The sequence below is a fragment of the Lampris incognitus genome, chromosome 6 (assembly GCF_029633865.1).
Source record: "Lampris incognitus isolate fLamInc1 chromosome 6, fLamInc1.hap2, whole genome shotgun sequence".
Classification (NCBI taxonomy): Eukaryota; Metazoa; Chordata; class Actinopteri; order Lampriformes; family Lampridae; genus Lampris; species Lampris incognitus.
This window is the reverse complement of record NC_079216.1, coordinates 59,420,254-59,436,458: the sequence shown is the minus strand read 5'-3', so window position 1 is coordinate 59,436,458 and position 16,205 is coordinate 59,420,254. Positions and strand designations below refer to the sequence as shown.

The 16,205-nt window shown below is 44.8% G+C and overlaps 1 protein-coding gene across 2 annotated transcripts; it reads left to right on the top strand.

Moving 5' to 3' along the window:
• The first annotated feature begins 169 nt into the window (after nt 1-169).
• Nucleotides 170-7,648, top strand: pnpla2 (patatin-like phospholipase domain containing 2). 2 transcript variants are annotated; one of them, XM_056281687.1, is made up of 9 exons: nt 170-813; nt 1,645-1,877; nt 2,427-2,492; nt 3,772-3,981; nt 4,124-4,184; nt 4,673-4,873; nt 5,283-5,415; nt 5,732-5,854; nt 6,012-7,648. In XM_056281687.1, the coding sequence occupies exons 1-9, from the start codon at nt 627-629 to the stop codon at nt 6,208-6,210; spliced, it is 1,413 nt and encodes a 470-aa protein (XP_056137662.1). In that variant the 5' UTR covers nt 170-626; the 3' UTR covers nt 6,211-7,648. The 2 variants fall into 2 exon arrangements, with proteins under 2 accessions (XP_056137662.1, XP_056137663.1); XM_056281688.1 differs by lacking the exon at nt 2,427-2,492.
• Nucleotides 7,649-16,205: the final 8,557 nt, after the last annotated feature.

The window sequence follows — 16,205 nt, the reverse complement described above, 5'->3', positions numbered from 1 at the left end:
AAGCCCCCTTGAGAAACAAAAACACACTCCTGCAACAGGGTGGCCCAGAGGTCACAGACAAGCTCTCCGTTGATTGGATGGGTGTTTCAGCTCCGCGCGCTGTGATTGGACCAGTACCCTTACGTCACACACACGGCAGGGGGAAAAAAAACACTCCCCTCAAATTGAAACGCGCTCACGATAGGCGCTCAGAGCGCTCGCGGGCCGCGTTGTTCGTTTATCGCGCAGTGGTTCATTTACGCTTATTTTTTTTGAGGGGGGTGGTGGTTATTATCAGACAAGATTATAATTTTTTATTTATGTTTCGTTTCAACGGCTCTGTCCTCGGCACGACCCGTTAGATTTGCGAGAAGCGGTTTGCGGTAACGCGCAGGTGTGGGCGGAGTTGAACAGGTTTTTTGCTGAAGTTTTGGGTGACGTCGTCTGCTCCTCGTGAGGCTGCGTGCGAGCGGGTTGTAACAATAACAAATGATGAGCGGTGCGCAGCCGGAGAGAGCGGAGTCTTGAGTGGGGTGGGCGGCTGCTTTCCTTTTTCTTTTTTTATTGGTGTCCGTCACTAGAGCCGCTCCGTAGGCGGTCGACCTAATACCTACTTGGCAGACGTCAAACCCGCAGCTGTCGCCGGCATGTTTCCTCTCGACTCGCCGTGGAATATTTCCTTTGCCGGCTGCGGCTTCCTGGGCATCTACCACGTCGGTGTCGCCAGCTGCCTGTTGGAGCAGGCGCCGTTCCTCGTGGAGAACGCGCGACACATATACGGGGCATCGGCTGGGGCTCTGACCGCCTCTGCCCTGGTCAGCGGGGTATGTCTGGGTAAGTATATTGGAGCGAATTCGGCCGCGGCCGGGAAGCGAACCCGTAATGCCCGCACCGCAGGAGGCAGCGCTACCCGCTCGACTAAAGGGTCAGACTCGCCAGCCAGCGGCCAGCGTGTCTACTTATCCGTGCACGTTACACTATATTGTTGGGTCGCCTAAAACGTGTAGTTGTGTGAAACCAAGTTTGACACGTATGTTTATGTCTAATTGGGCTCGAGTGTGTGTGTGTGTGGGGCGGGGGTTACAATGTATTGTAGCGAATTCGCTACAGTATGTAATTTTGTGTCAACTTGTGTACATATATATCAGTGTACTTCGTGCCATTTTGACGAATTACGCCGGTATAACTGAAAGTATAAGAAAATATAACAAGTGTAGAAGTGTCCAATTAACGAGTTGTTATTGTGCTATTTGATTGAAGTTAATCTGCAAGTACCCATATTTATTATATTATGTGGCTGTTGCAGCTAGAAAAGCGCTGTAAAAATGCAGCTTGATTGATTGATATTCACCTGGGATTAATACAGCCATATACAGCGGTTATTACCCATTCTTATCCATTGTAAAAAAAAAAATTTTTTTTAAAAAAAGCTTCATATTCGTCCGGGGTATAAGATGTTTTCCCTTGACCTTGAGACATTTTATTGCTTCTCATCAAAAAGTAAATGTTTGGAATGCTTTAGTAGCAACTTGTACCTTGATATATGTTTGCACTGAAATAAATCATCTCTTAAAATTAAATTGATCTTTTGAGTATGCGTTTTTCCTTGCTGCTATAGCAGTACATCAGCCTTTTCTGACAGCCACTTAACACTTGTGTTCGCAGGAGAAGCTGGTGCGAGTATCATCGATGTGGCAAAAGAAGCCAGGAAACGATTCCTGGGGCCTATGCATCCTTCTTTCAACCTAGTCAAGATAGTGCGGCATATGCTGCATCGCACGCTGCCACCTGATGCTCACCTTCGGGCCACGGGCAGATTAGGAATCTCCCTGACACGTGTGACGGATGGAGAAAATGTCCTAGTATCCCACTTCCACAGCAAGGAAGAACTAGTGCAAGTAAGAATAAACCCACACTTTGTGTGTCTAAATAGTTTTATTCACATGGCACACAATATTGGTCTCTCATGGGATTCCTCATGACCAAAGGCAAAGTAAATAATGGAATATGGGTCACTTTGGAAGGGGTTTTATGAAGCTGAATTTTACGGTTGTAAAATATACGCATTGATTAGTCTGCCTTAGGGGCATTCAACAGTTTGTAAAAGGAACAGTCAAGGAAAAACATGGTTTTATTTTTAGGGTGAATACTTCTTTTACATAACAAAATAAATCCACATAGCACAAGATAAAATTAGGGCTTGTCTTTGTGGAGGCAAAGATTTATATGACCATGATTCAGATGCATATTCAGAAATTAGCAGCTAGTATTTCCATATATTACCGACATTGCATAACTGCTTAATGGCCATGAAATGTACTTGGAACAATGTCAGTATCAAAATCATATTGTTAATGCGTTTATACCATCTACCTTTTCAGGTCTACATGCACCTGCAATTTTTGTAACATTAATGCTAATAAGATTTGCATCTGCTTATAATTTAGGCATGTGTATGCAGTGCCTATATCCCGGTGTATTGTGGTCTCATTCCCCCTACCTTGAGGGGTGTGGTGAGTACTTTAAATATTACTCATATATATTATATTATAATATTACTCCTTTTGTGCCCAACTTCTTAATCGTGTCACGTTTTGTTAATCAGTAGTAGTGACTACAGATATTTTAAATTAAATGCTACACAAAGACACGTTGGGTGTCATTTATCAATCCAATTTGTTCTTACACACACCCATAGAATTTTTTTTTTAGCTCTCAAGATTGTCTGACAGGCAGGAGCAAAGCCTGATGGTTATTTGGAACCCCCCCACCCCCCGACATTTATTGTCTACCTGTTGCAACGAGCGATGACCCAGGCCTGCAAAGCCGTCAGTGTTGGCCAACTGGTGTCTAAGTTCAGGGGTTATCCAGGTTCTATATTGGTCTCTGAGACAAACCTCGGGGCTAAAAAAATCCCTACGGGTGTGCAAGAACAAATTTGTACATTACCAACGATTAATGAATGAGGCCCATTGATCTTTAACACACACAAAAAATGGCTTTTAATATGTGTAATGGGCACTCTGTGCTTCTCCTTTTATGCCTTTTGCTGCCTGTGCTCGAACCTCACATTTCCTTTAATTATGTTTTGTTGTTCCCTTTGGCAGTTTTGTTTTTCCAACAACCCATATCAGAACCCAAGAATGTGTTTTTTTCTGAATGGCACATGTTTGGCAGCACTGATTATAAATTCCTCTGGACTTAGTGTTAGCTAGAAAGCTATCTCACAGTATAGGGGAGAGCAAGAATTCGTATTTTCACTGGTTATGTCTGGCACAAAGCTTTTCTTGGAACTGCCATTGAGCAATACTAGAGCGCTAACCCTATTTGTTCCTTTTTGATGGGCTGAAGAGCATACACGTGTGTGTGTGTGTGTGTGTGTGTGTGTGTGTGTGTGTGTGTGTGTGTGTGTGCACGCGTGTGCGTGCATGCGCGTGTGCGTGCACGTGCGTGCAAGGGCTTGGGATCAAAATATTTTCTCTGTGAGAGTGGCTGTACCAGATGTGACTGTGTTGGCCGAGGCTTCAAGGTTGTCCTGTCCTGACTTCAGTGGCCCCGAATTAAAATCCTGTCGTCACTGCCCTATCTTATTATTTGGCACTCACCGCGTGTCACCCAGCTCCGCTAGTAACAGCTTGTTCCAAAAAAATTGAAAATAACAAGAAAATAACAATGTGTAGCAGGAGTCCTTGTCAGGATCCTATTACTTTCTGGTTTCACAGGACTTGCTGAGTTTGCATGGGGGAGATTTTACAAGTAGTGATCTGTTTTTATTCATTTTGTGTTGTTCAGAGATATGTTGATGGAGGGATGTCGGACAACCTGCCTCAGTATGAGCTGAAAAATACAATCACCGTGTCACCGTTCTCCGGAGAGAGCGATATCTGCCCTCGAGACATGTCCACCAACCTGCATGAGCTGCGCTTTACCAACACCAGCATTCAGTTCACCCTCACCAACCTCTACAGGGTCTCCAGGGCACTTTTCCCTCCAGACCCAACGGTAGGCCGTTTCCTTAACCTCATCTCGGTACAAACACGAACCACACGCAGATAACTGATTGTTGCTACGACTGCACTGGAGTGAACCTTGCTGAGTTGTGCGAGTAGTAAGAGATGAATGTGTATGTTTGTTTTGGGTGCAGGTTATGAAGACCATGTGTAAACAGGGATATAAAGACGCTCTTCACTTTTTAAAGAGAAATGGTAAGAATCAGTGATTGTGCTGGCTGACTTTGTCCAACATTTCCTCATTGGAAATGGATGATATGATCAGGAATAACAGGGGGAATTGTGAGTTTTTACCTCACCCATTGAGCTGGGCAACATTATAATAATAATAATAATGATGATAATAATGCAGTCTTATACTCAGTGTCTGATGCCAGATATGCAGTTGGACTTGGTACTCCTTGTTGGATTTCATCAAATGATTAAATCGCGTTAGATTTTATTTTCAGATCAGGGTATGCTGCCCCCTAATGCTACACCGGTCTTCAACATGTTGAGTTTTTAGTTTGTTTATGTGTCAATTTCTTTATTCACCATTATTAGATGTGAGTAATCATAAACACATACCGTCACAGGAGTATGTCATATAAATCTACCCTTTTGTTTTTCACAAAAGTAAAGTTTAACAAAGAATTTTGATTTCCCACTGATTTTTAAGAAGGACAAAATTCTTTTGTTTTCAGGCTTACTCAATTGCAATGGGCCTCTCAGACACAGACCCCTGCTGGCCAATAAGCAGGAAAATAAGCCCGATGATGGTGATGATAGTGATGAAAATGTAGACGAGGAGCAGCCACATGGTGAAATCGGAGCAGTCGTGGTCCAGTCCGCTTCCTCAATAGAGGAACATATCATTGAGCACCTCCCACCTAAACTCCACAGAGGTAGAGGAACGCAACACTGGAATACCTTCTTGTACACAAAGAACCAGTACATATTTCTTCACCTTAAAAAGAATGTGCATGTACTCAGTATTGGTTAATTTTTCATTAGTCATGTTGCAAAGGCTTGCAGAAGTATTCCCTTGACATCTAAAATTCCCCAACATGGAATATTAAGAATAATATTTGGGCATTTAAAGAATGCCAGGAGCTATATTATAGAAAAATTGGTCTACAAATAAAACTTCAACAGAAAGAAAGAACTGTGAAGTTTTGGCCTGGACAAATGTGCACACAGGGGAGTTACATTTACTTCTTTGCATCTTTGGTGCATATTCAGTACTGTTTAATGTAGTATACCAACTCTGTGGCGATCGTTTTCAGACAGTGTTCACATTTTCCTCCTCTGCAGCTCTAGTGGAGGCTTGCAAAGAGAGGAGAAACCTGGTGCAGTCCCTGAGCAACATGCTCCCCGTCAGGATGGCTTCGGCCATGATGCTCCCCTATACTCTCCCCCTGGAGTCTGCCATGTCCATGACTGTCCGGTAGGATTTTACCCTTCTCTTTCTGTTCCCCTGCCCTATTGTCTGATGTGTGCTGGCCAAGTCAGAACAGTATATTGTCTACTTCTGTTTTATATGTCACATATAGAAGCGGGTGTTTGTCAAAAACAGATTTTCTACATTAATTACTGAAACTCTTAATTGCAATAATAGCTAATTAATCCCAAATAAATGCAAACAAATACATTCCAGTAGCAGAAACTGGTGGAAAATATTGGTCAGGTTTTCCCAGTGTCTACCAATATGGCCACATAGAAATGAGGGATGAAATGCTAATTTCAATATGGCCCATCTTCAGACTTTTGGAATGGCTACCAGATGTGCAGGAGGATATTGTTTGGATTCGTGAGCAGTCAGTAAAAATGCTGCAGTGTGTTCTACGCCAGGCGTCCAAAAGACTCTCGCAGCATGTATCTGCAAGGTGAGAGACTTTGCCCCGTGTTTGTTTGTGTGTGTATACGTCACCACATTTCCAGTGATCCCATAATGCCCTACTGCCCTGTTCTGATAATTGCTACTCTTACTGATAAATGCTACTCTTACTTTAATCCTCTGCACGTTGGTTGTGTTTACGTTAGGTTTTCCTGTCAGCTTGAGCTGTACCACTATCAGTCCCTCCCGTCTCAACTCAGCACTGCCAGTCTGTTTCCCACCTGGATGAACGAAAGCGGTTCCTCTGTCTTTGATGTTATCGTGCGCCTTGACCAGTACCAGAGGCAGGTTCTGCCTGGACTCATGTCTGTCAACATGGACCTGCAAGGCGCCTTCAAAACGTGACCCCACAACACCAGATAAGGGCCCTCCATCCATCTTCTCGTTGGATGCCAATTAAGTACAGATGTACAGACACACTGCCCTAACACTCCAGCTGCTCCTGTTTCCTGTGAGGTCGTCATGGTCACGAATGTCATAGGGCTTGATTCTGGAGTTACGAACCTCTTAAAAAGAGTGTAAATCTAATTTGCTACATGTTTTCAGACAGACCCCTGCACCCATATCCCTTAAGGTAGCTGTTAAGACTGTGTTTGAAGCCTAATTAAGCCATCAGTGCTACAGAGGATGGATATGGTAGTAATTTACCATTATTTTTTTACAATTGCTATGTCTCGTGTGTGTGTGTGTGTGTGTATATATATATATATATATATATATATATATATATATATATATAGGTCTGATGAAAATACATCTGGCTAAAAGGCAAACCTGTTGCAGCAATGTAAATGTTTTAAATCCATCCTTATGATGGATGAATGCATTTTCGGCACATGAACATAAACAACCAAGTGCAACCTTTTCAATAAAATACAGCACATATATTTGTAATGGAATGGTTTAGAGAGACAAGTGCTTGTGTTTTTGAGGAATGTAGTTGAACCAGTAATCTAGCAGAGTGTGTCTGCTGCATCCAGTTAGCCGCTCAGAGGCCGGGTCTGCTATCGGGCCCACATGATGGTGGACTTACAGGAGGAGAAGGAGAGGAACTGGTTGGTGATTTCAGAACTGAGCGGTCACAGGTTACTTCAGTAAAACCCCATTTATTTTACGCAAATAAGTGTTTTATATATTGGATTTTCTATGTATGGCAATTTATCTTGGGGGTCCTTACTGTTATTTATATGTAAACCCAAACATTACTTTGCTATTTTGTCAGAAATCAAACTGTCAAATCATTCAATCGCCTTGCTTTTTTAAGTTGCAAAAAACTCAGCCTTTTCATCCTCCTCTTAACAAGAGAAACCATATATATATATAATTGGTTGTAGCTTTGTGAACTGCTTGAATTCTTGTTGACCAGTTGTTCACTCTTTGGGTTAAAGTTCTTACGTCCTTTCTTTAGTGTCATATGAAGAAATTGTCTGTAAACGTCAGAAGAAGTTTATGAAAATGTGAATGAATGTACATTTAAGTCTGTACGTTGCCTGAAATTCATTGTATTTCCTCATTTGAGCCAGCATAATGGTATGACGGCATATCTCTCAAGTGATAAAACTTTATCTCTTGTGCTATGACAGGATTTTTTCCCCACTATATTGCTTTAAGTATTTGATAACGTGACTTTATTAAAATTTCGTATTTAAAAACAGCTCAGATTGAAGCCATGTATTCTTAAAACCACTGAAGGAATTGCAAAGGATGCCTGGGTTCCAAGAGTGCCAAAATTACAGGGAATGTCTGACGTGATCTGCAATTAAATAAAAATTTTATTGTGTAACATATGTTTTGTTTATCTTTTTTTTCAAACCCCAACCTTTTCAGGATAAACAAGCCATGGGTCAGTTAAACGGTGACAGTCTCTTGCTGGTGTCTGATGAAAGGTACCTTCGTCATGGGGCTTTCAGAGCATGTTTATATTCAGGATTACGTAGCCCAAGAGGTTTATTACATCCAGGGGTTGGGAAGACAAATTTTCTTTTACAATTATGACTTAAATTACCGGCTACCAGTGGAGATGAGTCACTCTGACCTGCGTCATATGTACTCTGCATAATGCTGCATTCCAGACAAAGTCGAATGTGGGAAAGGTCCCACTTGACATTTCCAAGCAGGAGTGAATGAGGTTGAATGGCTTAAGTGGCAATCCATTCGACTATGAAGATTTCAAACCTTGACATTTTCGCGGCTTTGGAATACGCTTCATGCAAGTTTCCCAGAATACAGTGACTTGTATGATTTCTAGTTGAGATCCTTGAATGGAAATATTTCTTCCCAACACATTCTCGATAGCACAGTAATAAAACAAGGCCTACTGGCCAAGTAGTTGCTCATGAATAGATACTAATGTCTGCGTTTACGACCGTATTGACTGGTGCTGCGACATAGCAGCTAACAGTCATAGGTCTAATAGCATGTTTATCTCTTTATCCTAATTTATGACTTAAATAAAATTTTGTTCTCACCGTACAAGAATTGTGGTATTTCCTTAATGCTGTGGAGTAGGCTTACATCCGGTGTTGTAGGAAATCACACATTAACATAACATTAGATTCATGTGAAATGGAAACTAGCTATGATCATTATCATTATCGGTGCATCGCCACTGCGGCTTTCCTTTCAAGGCTAATGTGAAAGAGGTCAAAGTTAGACTAGACCATGACCATTCACTCTAACCAATCTAACCCTCTCTCTTCAGGATGGATGTAGAGGTCCCCAAGAGTGAAGGGTCAACAGATGCACATTTTTCTTTATTCTACATACAAAATGTAAAATATTGCCCCTTTTTGCATACTTACTACTGCAACTACTTCTATTATAATTCTTTATCTTATATCTACTTATTCATACATGTGGGCTACCTATCCACCGGCTTTACTGTATGGACCATTATTGTAGTTTTATTGTATTATGTGCCATTGTGTTTTTATCTGTTTCTATTGTGCCTTGATGCAAAATTAATTTCCCTGTATAGAATAATAAAGATATGAACTAAATTTGAATATTTCTTATCATCTCTAGTGTCCAAAAATCGTTGTTCTTTGAGTCGTCGCCCTGTGACTGGGTAACATACACTGATTGACAAATTGACAAATCTGTCAAGACTGAATTCCCTCCAAAAAATAAAAACAGTAGCACTTAAACAAGCGAAAGCTAACAGCATACTTTATTTAAACCACTGACTTTTTACTATTTTAAGCCCCTCTTGCAACATCAGGCTGATGTCCAAAGGAGTTGACTCAAGTGCAGCTGGACTTGGTATACACCCGTGAAGACGTTTCGCCTCTCATCCAAGAGGCTTCCTCAGCTCGTGCCTTTCTGCCTAGACCAAGCTAGTCTGACTGGCTGCTGATGACATCAGGCCTATGTTTTTTATGGTTTAGGACGCCTAGGTTTGATGCCTAGGTTTGCTAGTCCACGTAACTACTCGACATTCTTATGAAATTTGGTTGGGAGATGACACGATTACCTATGAATATGAAAACCCCAAAATAGCCTAAAGCTAATCAAAGAGCCATGGCTACGTGGCCACTAGTAGCAACCACAAATCAGTTTACCGCACTCATCCCATGATGTCATCCAATGGTTGTAAATGAAAAAACCCCACTATACATCTACATAATTGGTTTTTCAAGAAAAGAAAGATTATCCTACAATAATTACTTTGTAACTAGTAATAAATAATGATTTGGCGTAATACTCATTTTACATTTAATGCATTTCGAGCGCCCTCTGCTGGCGGTTAGAGTTGGGGCTCCTCCGGTCCGCTGGTCGAAGAGATTAAGTATTGTAATGACCACGGATAGGTAGACTCGCTAGTCCTTGGCAAACGGGTTGGACCCTTTAGCTGACTGGTCAGCGCAGTGCGGGCGACCCAGGTTCGCGTCCCGGCTGCCCCCCGAATTCGCTACATTGGTGTCAGAGGTGGGATGGTGAGATCGTGGGGCCATCGGAAGCACGTGCGTCCAGAGGCGTGAGGGAGCTCGTATGCTGAGTGTAATGACCACGGATAAGTAGACTCGCTAGCACTTGGCTAACGGGTCGGACCCTTTAGTTGACTGATTAGCGGTTCCGCGTCCCGGCTGCCCCCCGAATTCGCAACAAAGAAAATTGCCCTGAGATGCTGAAGGCTCTTGACGTTGTTGGGCTGTCTTGGTTGACACGCCTCTTCAGTGTCATGTGGAGATCGGGGACAGTACCTGTGGAGTGGCAGACTGGGGTGGTGGTTCCCATATTTAAAAAAGGGGACCGGAGGGTGTGCTCCAATTATAGGGGCATCACACTGCTCAGCCTCCCTAGGAAAGTCTACTCTAGGGTGCTGGAAAGGAGGCTCCGACCGATTGTCGAACCCTAGATTCAGGAGGAACAACGCGGATTCTGTCCTGGCCGTGGACCAACGGATCAACTCTTTACCCTTGCGGAAGTGCTGAGGGAGGTGTTGTGACTTCTCTTATGTACACTATTGTAGTGTTACTATTCGTGGGTTACTAACTTAATCACTATTATATATAAGTACACGGAGACGAGGATGCGGCACAAGTCTGATCTTTACTGACGGAGACATCACACACTACTAGGCTCGACCAGTGTATTACAGAACTCAGTAGTGGTGACAGTCCAACACAATCGAGCACCGAGTGCTCGATCCAATACACCACATCCCTCTTTTCCAACTGAGATGTGGCCTACTCATCAGTTGCTTCAACAGTAGACCCTTTACCGAACCATTAACACTATGGCATTAACACTGAACAAGTCTTTTCTACTTGCATACTTCAATGATTAATACAGCATTTTTTTAAATGACAGATGACTCTCATTAAACAACATAAACCATTTCCTTTTCACATTCTGGTGGTTGGCATGTAAACATTTTGAACATTCAGCAATCTTGCAACATTTCAGGTTAAACACACCTTGTACTCTTTGTTTCCCCTTCTTTTTTTCTTTTTTTTCCCTTAATAAACACTTGAATGATCACACAAAAGAACCCTGAGGTTAGTCATTGTATCTGGCAGAGCGCCTAACTGCTCTGCCGCACTTTGTGTAGCATGTGGGTGTACTGCCTGTAGTCACCGGAGGAGGGTCGTGTGGTGGCAGGTCATGTGGTGGTGAGTCGACTGGCACAGGCGCTTGTGAGGGTGAGGGTTGTACCTCTGAGTCAAAATGTTCCTCACTGTCCATGTCTCTTAATAGGCTCGGATGTATCTTCCTCAGATGTCGCCTGTTCCTTCTTTGCATCCTCCCAGCCGGTGTCTGCACAGTGTAGGACCGTGGTTCATCTCGCTGTCGGATGACAACGGCAGGCTCCCAGCCGCGCCGTGTTTGCATGTGTAAGGTGTCTCCTGGGGTCAACACTGGCAGGGGCTTTGCACACTGGTCGTAACGTTGTTTTTGGCGGAACTGCAGGTTCCGAATCTTGCTGTGAATGTGCTGTGGGACCGATTGTGTCAGCACAGCACTGGAGCACGGAAGTGTGCTTCGTAGAACTCTCCCCATCAACATTTGTGCAGGTGATACGTCCAGTCCTGTCACCGGTGTGTTCCTCAGTGACAGCAGCACCAGATGTGGGTCAGTGCCGGTCTGCATTGCCTTCTTCAGCGCATGTTTCACTGTCTTTATGGCTCTCTCAGCCATGCCATTTGAAGAGGGAAAACCTGGGCTGGAGTGTGTGAGCTTGAACTCCCATGAAGCTGCAAATGACTTCATCTCATAGCTGGCAAATGGGACATGGTCACTCACTATCTCCCTAGGAATCCCGTGTCTGGCAAACACAGACTTCATCTTCTGGATTACTGTGTATGCTGTTTTGTCAGATATGTTGAGCACTTCAGGATATTTGGTTAGGTAATCAACTAACAACAGGTATGACTGACCGTGTAGCTCGAAGATGTCAGCTCCGACTTTCATCCATGGCAGTTCTGGGACCTGATGCGGCATAAGTGGCTCAGCCTGCTGTTTGGGCTGTAGCTGCTTTGTTTTTGTATTTTCCAATCATGCCTATATATAAGGAATCAATTTCACTTTCTAGATTATGCACTGTCTTTGTCTTGTAATTGCCGCTTTTTTCAGTGCTTGATTTACACACCTTGGAAAAATGATTGTTCTTACCACATTTGTGGCACACTGCACCATAAGCTGGGCATTGACGGGGCTCATGTTTATTTCCACACTTGTGGCAGAGAGTTGTTGCTACATGCCTCTTGCTGCTCGTTTTGTTCTTCTTCCAGCTGCCCGTGCGCGTTTGCCCTGTTGCTTTCTTCAGTGCCTCCACTGAGGCGTCTTGGACAACATGTGACGTCTGCATCGCTTGTATTTGTGACTTAGCGAGCTCGGCTGATCTACATATCTCTACGGCCCTGCGCAAAGTAAGCTCATTATCACGTAACAGTCTTTCTTTCAAACGGGCATCATTTATGCTGAACACTAATTTATCCCTTATCATGTCATCTTCATGTCTGCCAAACTCACAGTCTTTGCTCTTCTGGCGCAGCTCTGTGATGAATCTGTCCACCGATATTCCTGCTGACATCGTGTGCGACCAGAATTGATGGCGTTGGAACACGACGTTCTCCCGAGGGCTGCAGTGTCCTTGAAGGCTTTCAGAACGTCCTCCATCGATTCGTCGTCTCCTTCTGGGATGACGGTGAGTGTGTTATACACTTCCAGCGCCTCCTCGCCGATGGTGTGAAGCAGAATGGCTATTTTAACCGTCTCTTCCTTATCCAGCGCACCTGAAGCGGTCATGTACAGCTGGAAACGCTGCTCCCATCTTCTCCAGTTTTCTGCGACATTCCCGGTAAGGATCAGCGGTGGTGGCGGCTTGAACTGTTCCATATTTGTGCTCAGGCTAGCACGTGTTAGCTAGCTGCCTCAGCTACCAGCGAACTCGTTAAAGTACCGCCCTCGAATTATACCGAAACTCCGTCTTCTGACACCATGTTGTGACTTCTCTTATGTACACTATTGTAGTGTTACTATTCGTGGGTTACTAACTTAATCACTATTATATATAAGTACACGGAGACGAGGATGCGGCACAAGTCTGATCTTTACTGACGGAGACATCACACACTACTAGGCTCGACCAGTGTATTACAGAACTCAGTAGTGGTGACAGTCCAACACAATCGAGCACCGAGTGCTCGATCCAATACACCACAGGAGGCATGGGAGTTTGACCAATCAGTCTACATGTGTTTTTGTGGACTTGGAGAAGGCTTACGACCGTGTACCCCGGGGCACTCTGTTGTGGGGGGGGGGGGGGTACTGCGGGAGTACGGGGTACATGAGAGCTGTGTCCGCATTCTCGGCACAAAGTCAAACACGTTTTCGGTGGGTGTTGGACTCCGCCAAGGTTGTCCCTTGTCTCCGATTCTGTTTGTGATATTCATGGACAAGATATCATGGTGCAGCCAAGATGAGGAGTATGTCCATTTTGGGAACCTCAGAATTGCATCTCTGCTCTTCGCAGATGATGTGGTTTTGTTGACTTCATCAGAACGCGACCTCCAGCGCGCACTGAGGCGGTTGCAGTACCTCCAAGTCTGAGGCTATGGTTCTCTACCGGAAAATGGTGGATTGCTCCCGCCGGGTTGGAGATGAGCTGTTGCCTCAAGTGAAGGAGTTCAAGTATCTCGGGGTCTTGTTCACGAGTAAGGGTAGGATAGAGTGGGAGATTGACTGGCGGATTGGTGCAGCATAGACCACTGTACTTCCGCGTTGGAACGTTAGAGCGGGAGGAGCTAGAGGGGGATAGAAGCCGGCAAGTTTGAACACGGTTTAAATGGCTAACTACTATGTCGCCACGTTGGCTGCTGCGGACAAGAACCGATATTTGCGAAAAATTCGCAGTATCGGTGGCCAGGGTCCTTTCAAGGGACAGTAGTCCAGGTGCATGGGGTCCTTTGCATTACACCCTGAAATGATAAAAGGCAAAAATTAAATCACACATCATGACCTAGAGCAGCCATGGGGAAAAGACATAGGAACTAGGCTACATTTTCAACAAATGTTTGCATTTTATTCAATTATTACTTTTTACTGGATTACACATGACTGCATACAACGATGCATGATATACTACTCAATAAGGATGACAACAATAATGTGATAACAATGTTTGCATTTTAACTGGGTAAGGGAGACCGGGGTAGTTACCCCTTGTTTCTAGGAAAGATAAACAAAATTGAGCATGTGACCAAATATTCAGGGGGGAGGGACCATTTTATGATTTTTAATGGATAAAAATACATATGGGTTTGAAGAATGTGATCCCATTCAGACAGGTTTAGCTAACTGTGGAATTCCATATAGCCACCGACTCAACAACCTGCGCCAGACCAAACTGTTCCAGGGAGGGAGAGAGAGGGGAAGGGGAGGAGGTGAGGGAGGGGCCAGAGCGGGTCTTAGAAAATATGAGTGGAGGAGGGAAGGCAAGGGGAGGGGAAGAGGGAGATGAATCAACCTACCCCGCAACTGAGTTTCACATCTAGCTGCTACAGTGTAGCTGAAGGGAGTCTGGCGAGGGAGACTACAGTGTAGCTAACATTATGCGGGTTGTAGCCTAGCTAACTCGGCTACATCTCGTTCAATGTAGCTAGCCTATTACACTGACTAAATTCGTTTTCCCATCTGGGCCCACTGATCTATTGGCATTCTAACTTGACATTTTGGTGATTATAAAATGTAGAATAGACGTAACCTATTATTAGCTAGTTAAACTAGCTAACGTTACCAGTGATGAAGTGCAGACCGCAGACGTAAACATGTTTGCTGTCAGGATCCCAAAGTTGTCCATCCTTGTCTTTCCTTCTGATCGCCTGGAGCCATTTCAATCGTTTTTCTCCCTCCTTCTGCCTTTTAGGCAATACAAAAAAACGAATATTTGGGTTGTTTTTCTTGTTAACAGTACAGTCCACCACACAGCAACTTTTGGGCATCGTAGCTACGGCTAGGCTGCGTATCTAATACAGTGCGGCTTGGCGGCTTGGGTTCTCTATCCCCCTCTCCTGGCGTCCTGTTGTCAAGGTACCCGGAAGTGTTCCGGGGGTCTATCAGCAGTAATGCGGAAGTTGTACCGGACCGTTGTGGTTAAGAGGGAGCTGAGCCGGACGGCAAAGTTCTCAATTTACCAGCCAATCTTCATTCCGGCCTCACCTATGGTCATGAGCTTTGGGTAGTGGCCGAAAGGGTGAGATTGCGGATACAAGTGGCTGAAAAGAGTTTTCTCCGTAGGGTGTCTGGGCTCAGCCTTAGAGATAAGGTGAGGAGCTCGGACATCCGGAGGGAGCTCGGAAAGAGCCCCTGCTCCTTCACGTCGAAAGGAGCCAGTTCAGGCATCTGGTTAGGATGCCTCCTGAGCGCCCTCCTTTGGAGGTATTCCGGGCACGTCCAACTGGGAGGAGACCCCGGGGTAGACCCAGAACTCGCTGGAGGGACTGCATGTCCAATGTGGCCTGGGAACGCCTTGGGATCCCCCAGGAGGAGCTGGAGGGCGTCGCTGGGGAGAGGGACGTCTGGAGTGCCTTATTTAGCCTGCTGCCACCGCGACCCGACCCCGGAGAAGCGAGTGTAACCGGTTATTTTCTTGACCGGTGCGGGATTCGATACGGGGTGTACTGCACCACAAGGCGACATCACTAACCACTCGGCTAAAGGGTCAGACCCGTTAGCTAGGGACTAATGTGTCTTATTAGTAGTTTACAGTCTTCACCCTCCCCGGAAGCGCGCCCTCGCGCTTTGTTATTCCCGCGCTCCGAAGAGACTTCTGAGGATCTGCACACTTCCGGATCCCACCGCTGCCACCAATGTAACCGGTTATATTTTGCCCGGTGCGGGATTCGATACGGGGTGTACTGCACCACAAGGCGACATCACTAACCGCTCGGCTAAAGGGTCAGACCCGTTAGCTAGGGACTAACGTGTCTTATTAGTAGTTTACACGAGTTATGACGAGATGAGGAATAAAATTGCTACACTCTATTAAGGCTAATTGATGCTGCTAATTGATATCAAGTTGCTAAATAAGCGAACGCTAAAATTTCATGATCTAACGTGTATGGTTACACACCTCTCCCTGCAAGAATAGCTAGGTTTTGTTGTTCACTGTGCTCTGCGGTACGTGACATCATGCCGTGAGCTCCATTGACTCCGCCCACATTGAGCACCGCCCCCATCTGCGGTCAGGGGTACTGAGAAGGTACTTGCGGTTTGTTTGAGGCAACATTCAAGTTGGCCCCTCCTCCCCAGCTCGGCGGCACTAGGAAAGCGTGCGCTTCTCCGCGTCGCACTTTACTTCCATCCTCTCCTCCGCTGCCCACCAACAGCTGAAAGCC

What these genes read in the sequence shown, in the direction of transcription:
- pnpla2 (XM_056281687.1), top strand. Translation starts at nt 627, where the DNA reads ATGTTTCCTCTCGACTCGCCGTGGAATATTTCCTTTGCCGGCTGCGGC. An exon ending in GGTCAGCGGGGTATGTCTGG is followed by an intron (nt 814 to 1,644) that starts GTAAGTATATTG and finishes TTGTGTTCGCAG; the next exon opens with GAGAAGCTGGTGCGAGTATC. An exon ending in TCGCAGCATGTATCTGCAAG is followed by an intron (nt 5,855 to 6,011) that starts GTGAGAGACTTT and finishes TGTTTACGTTAG; the next exon opens with GTTTTCCTGTCAGCTTGAGC.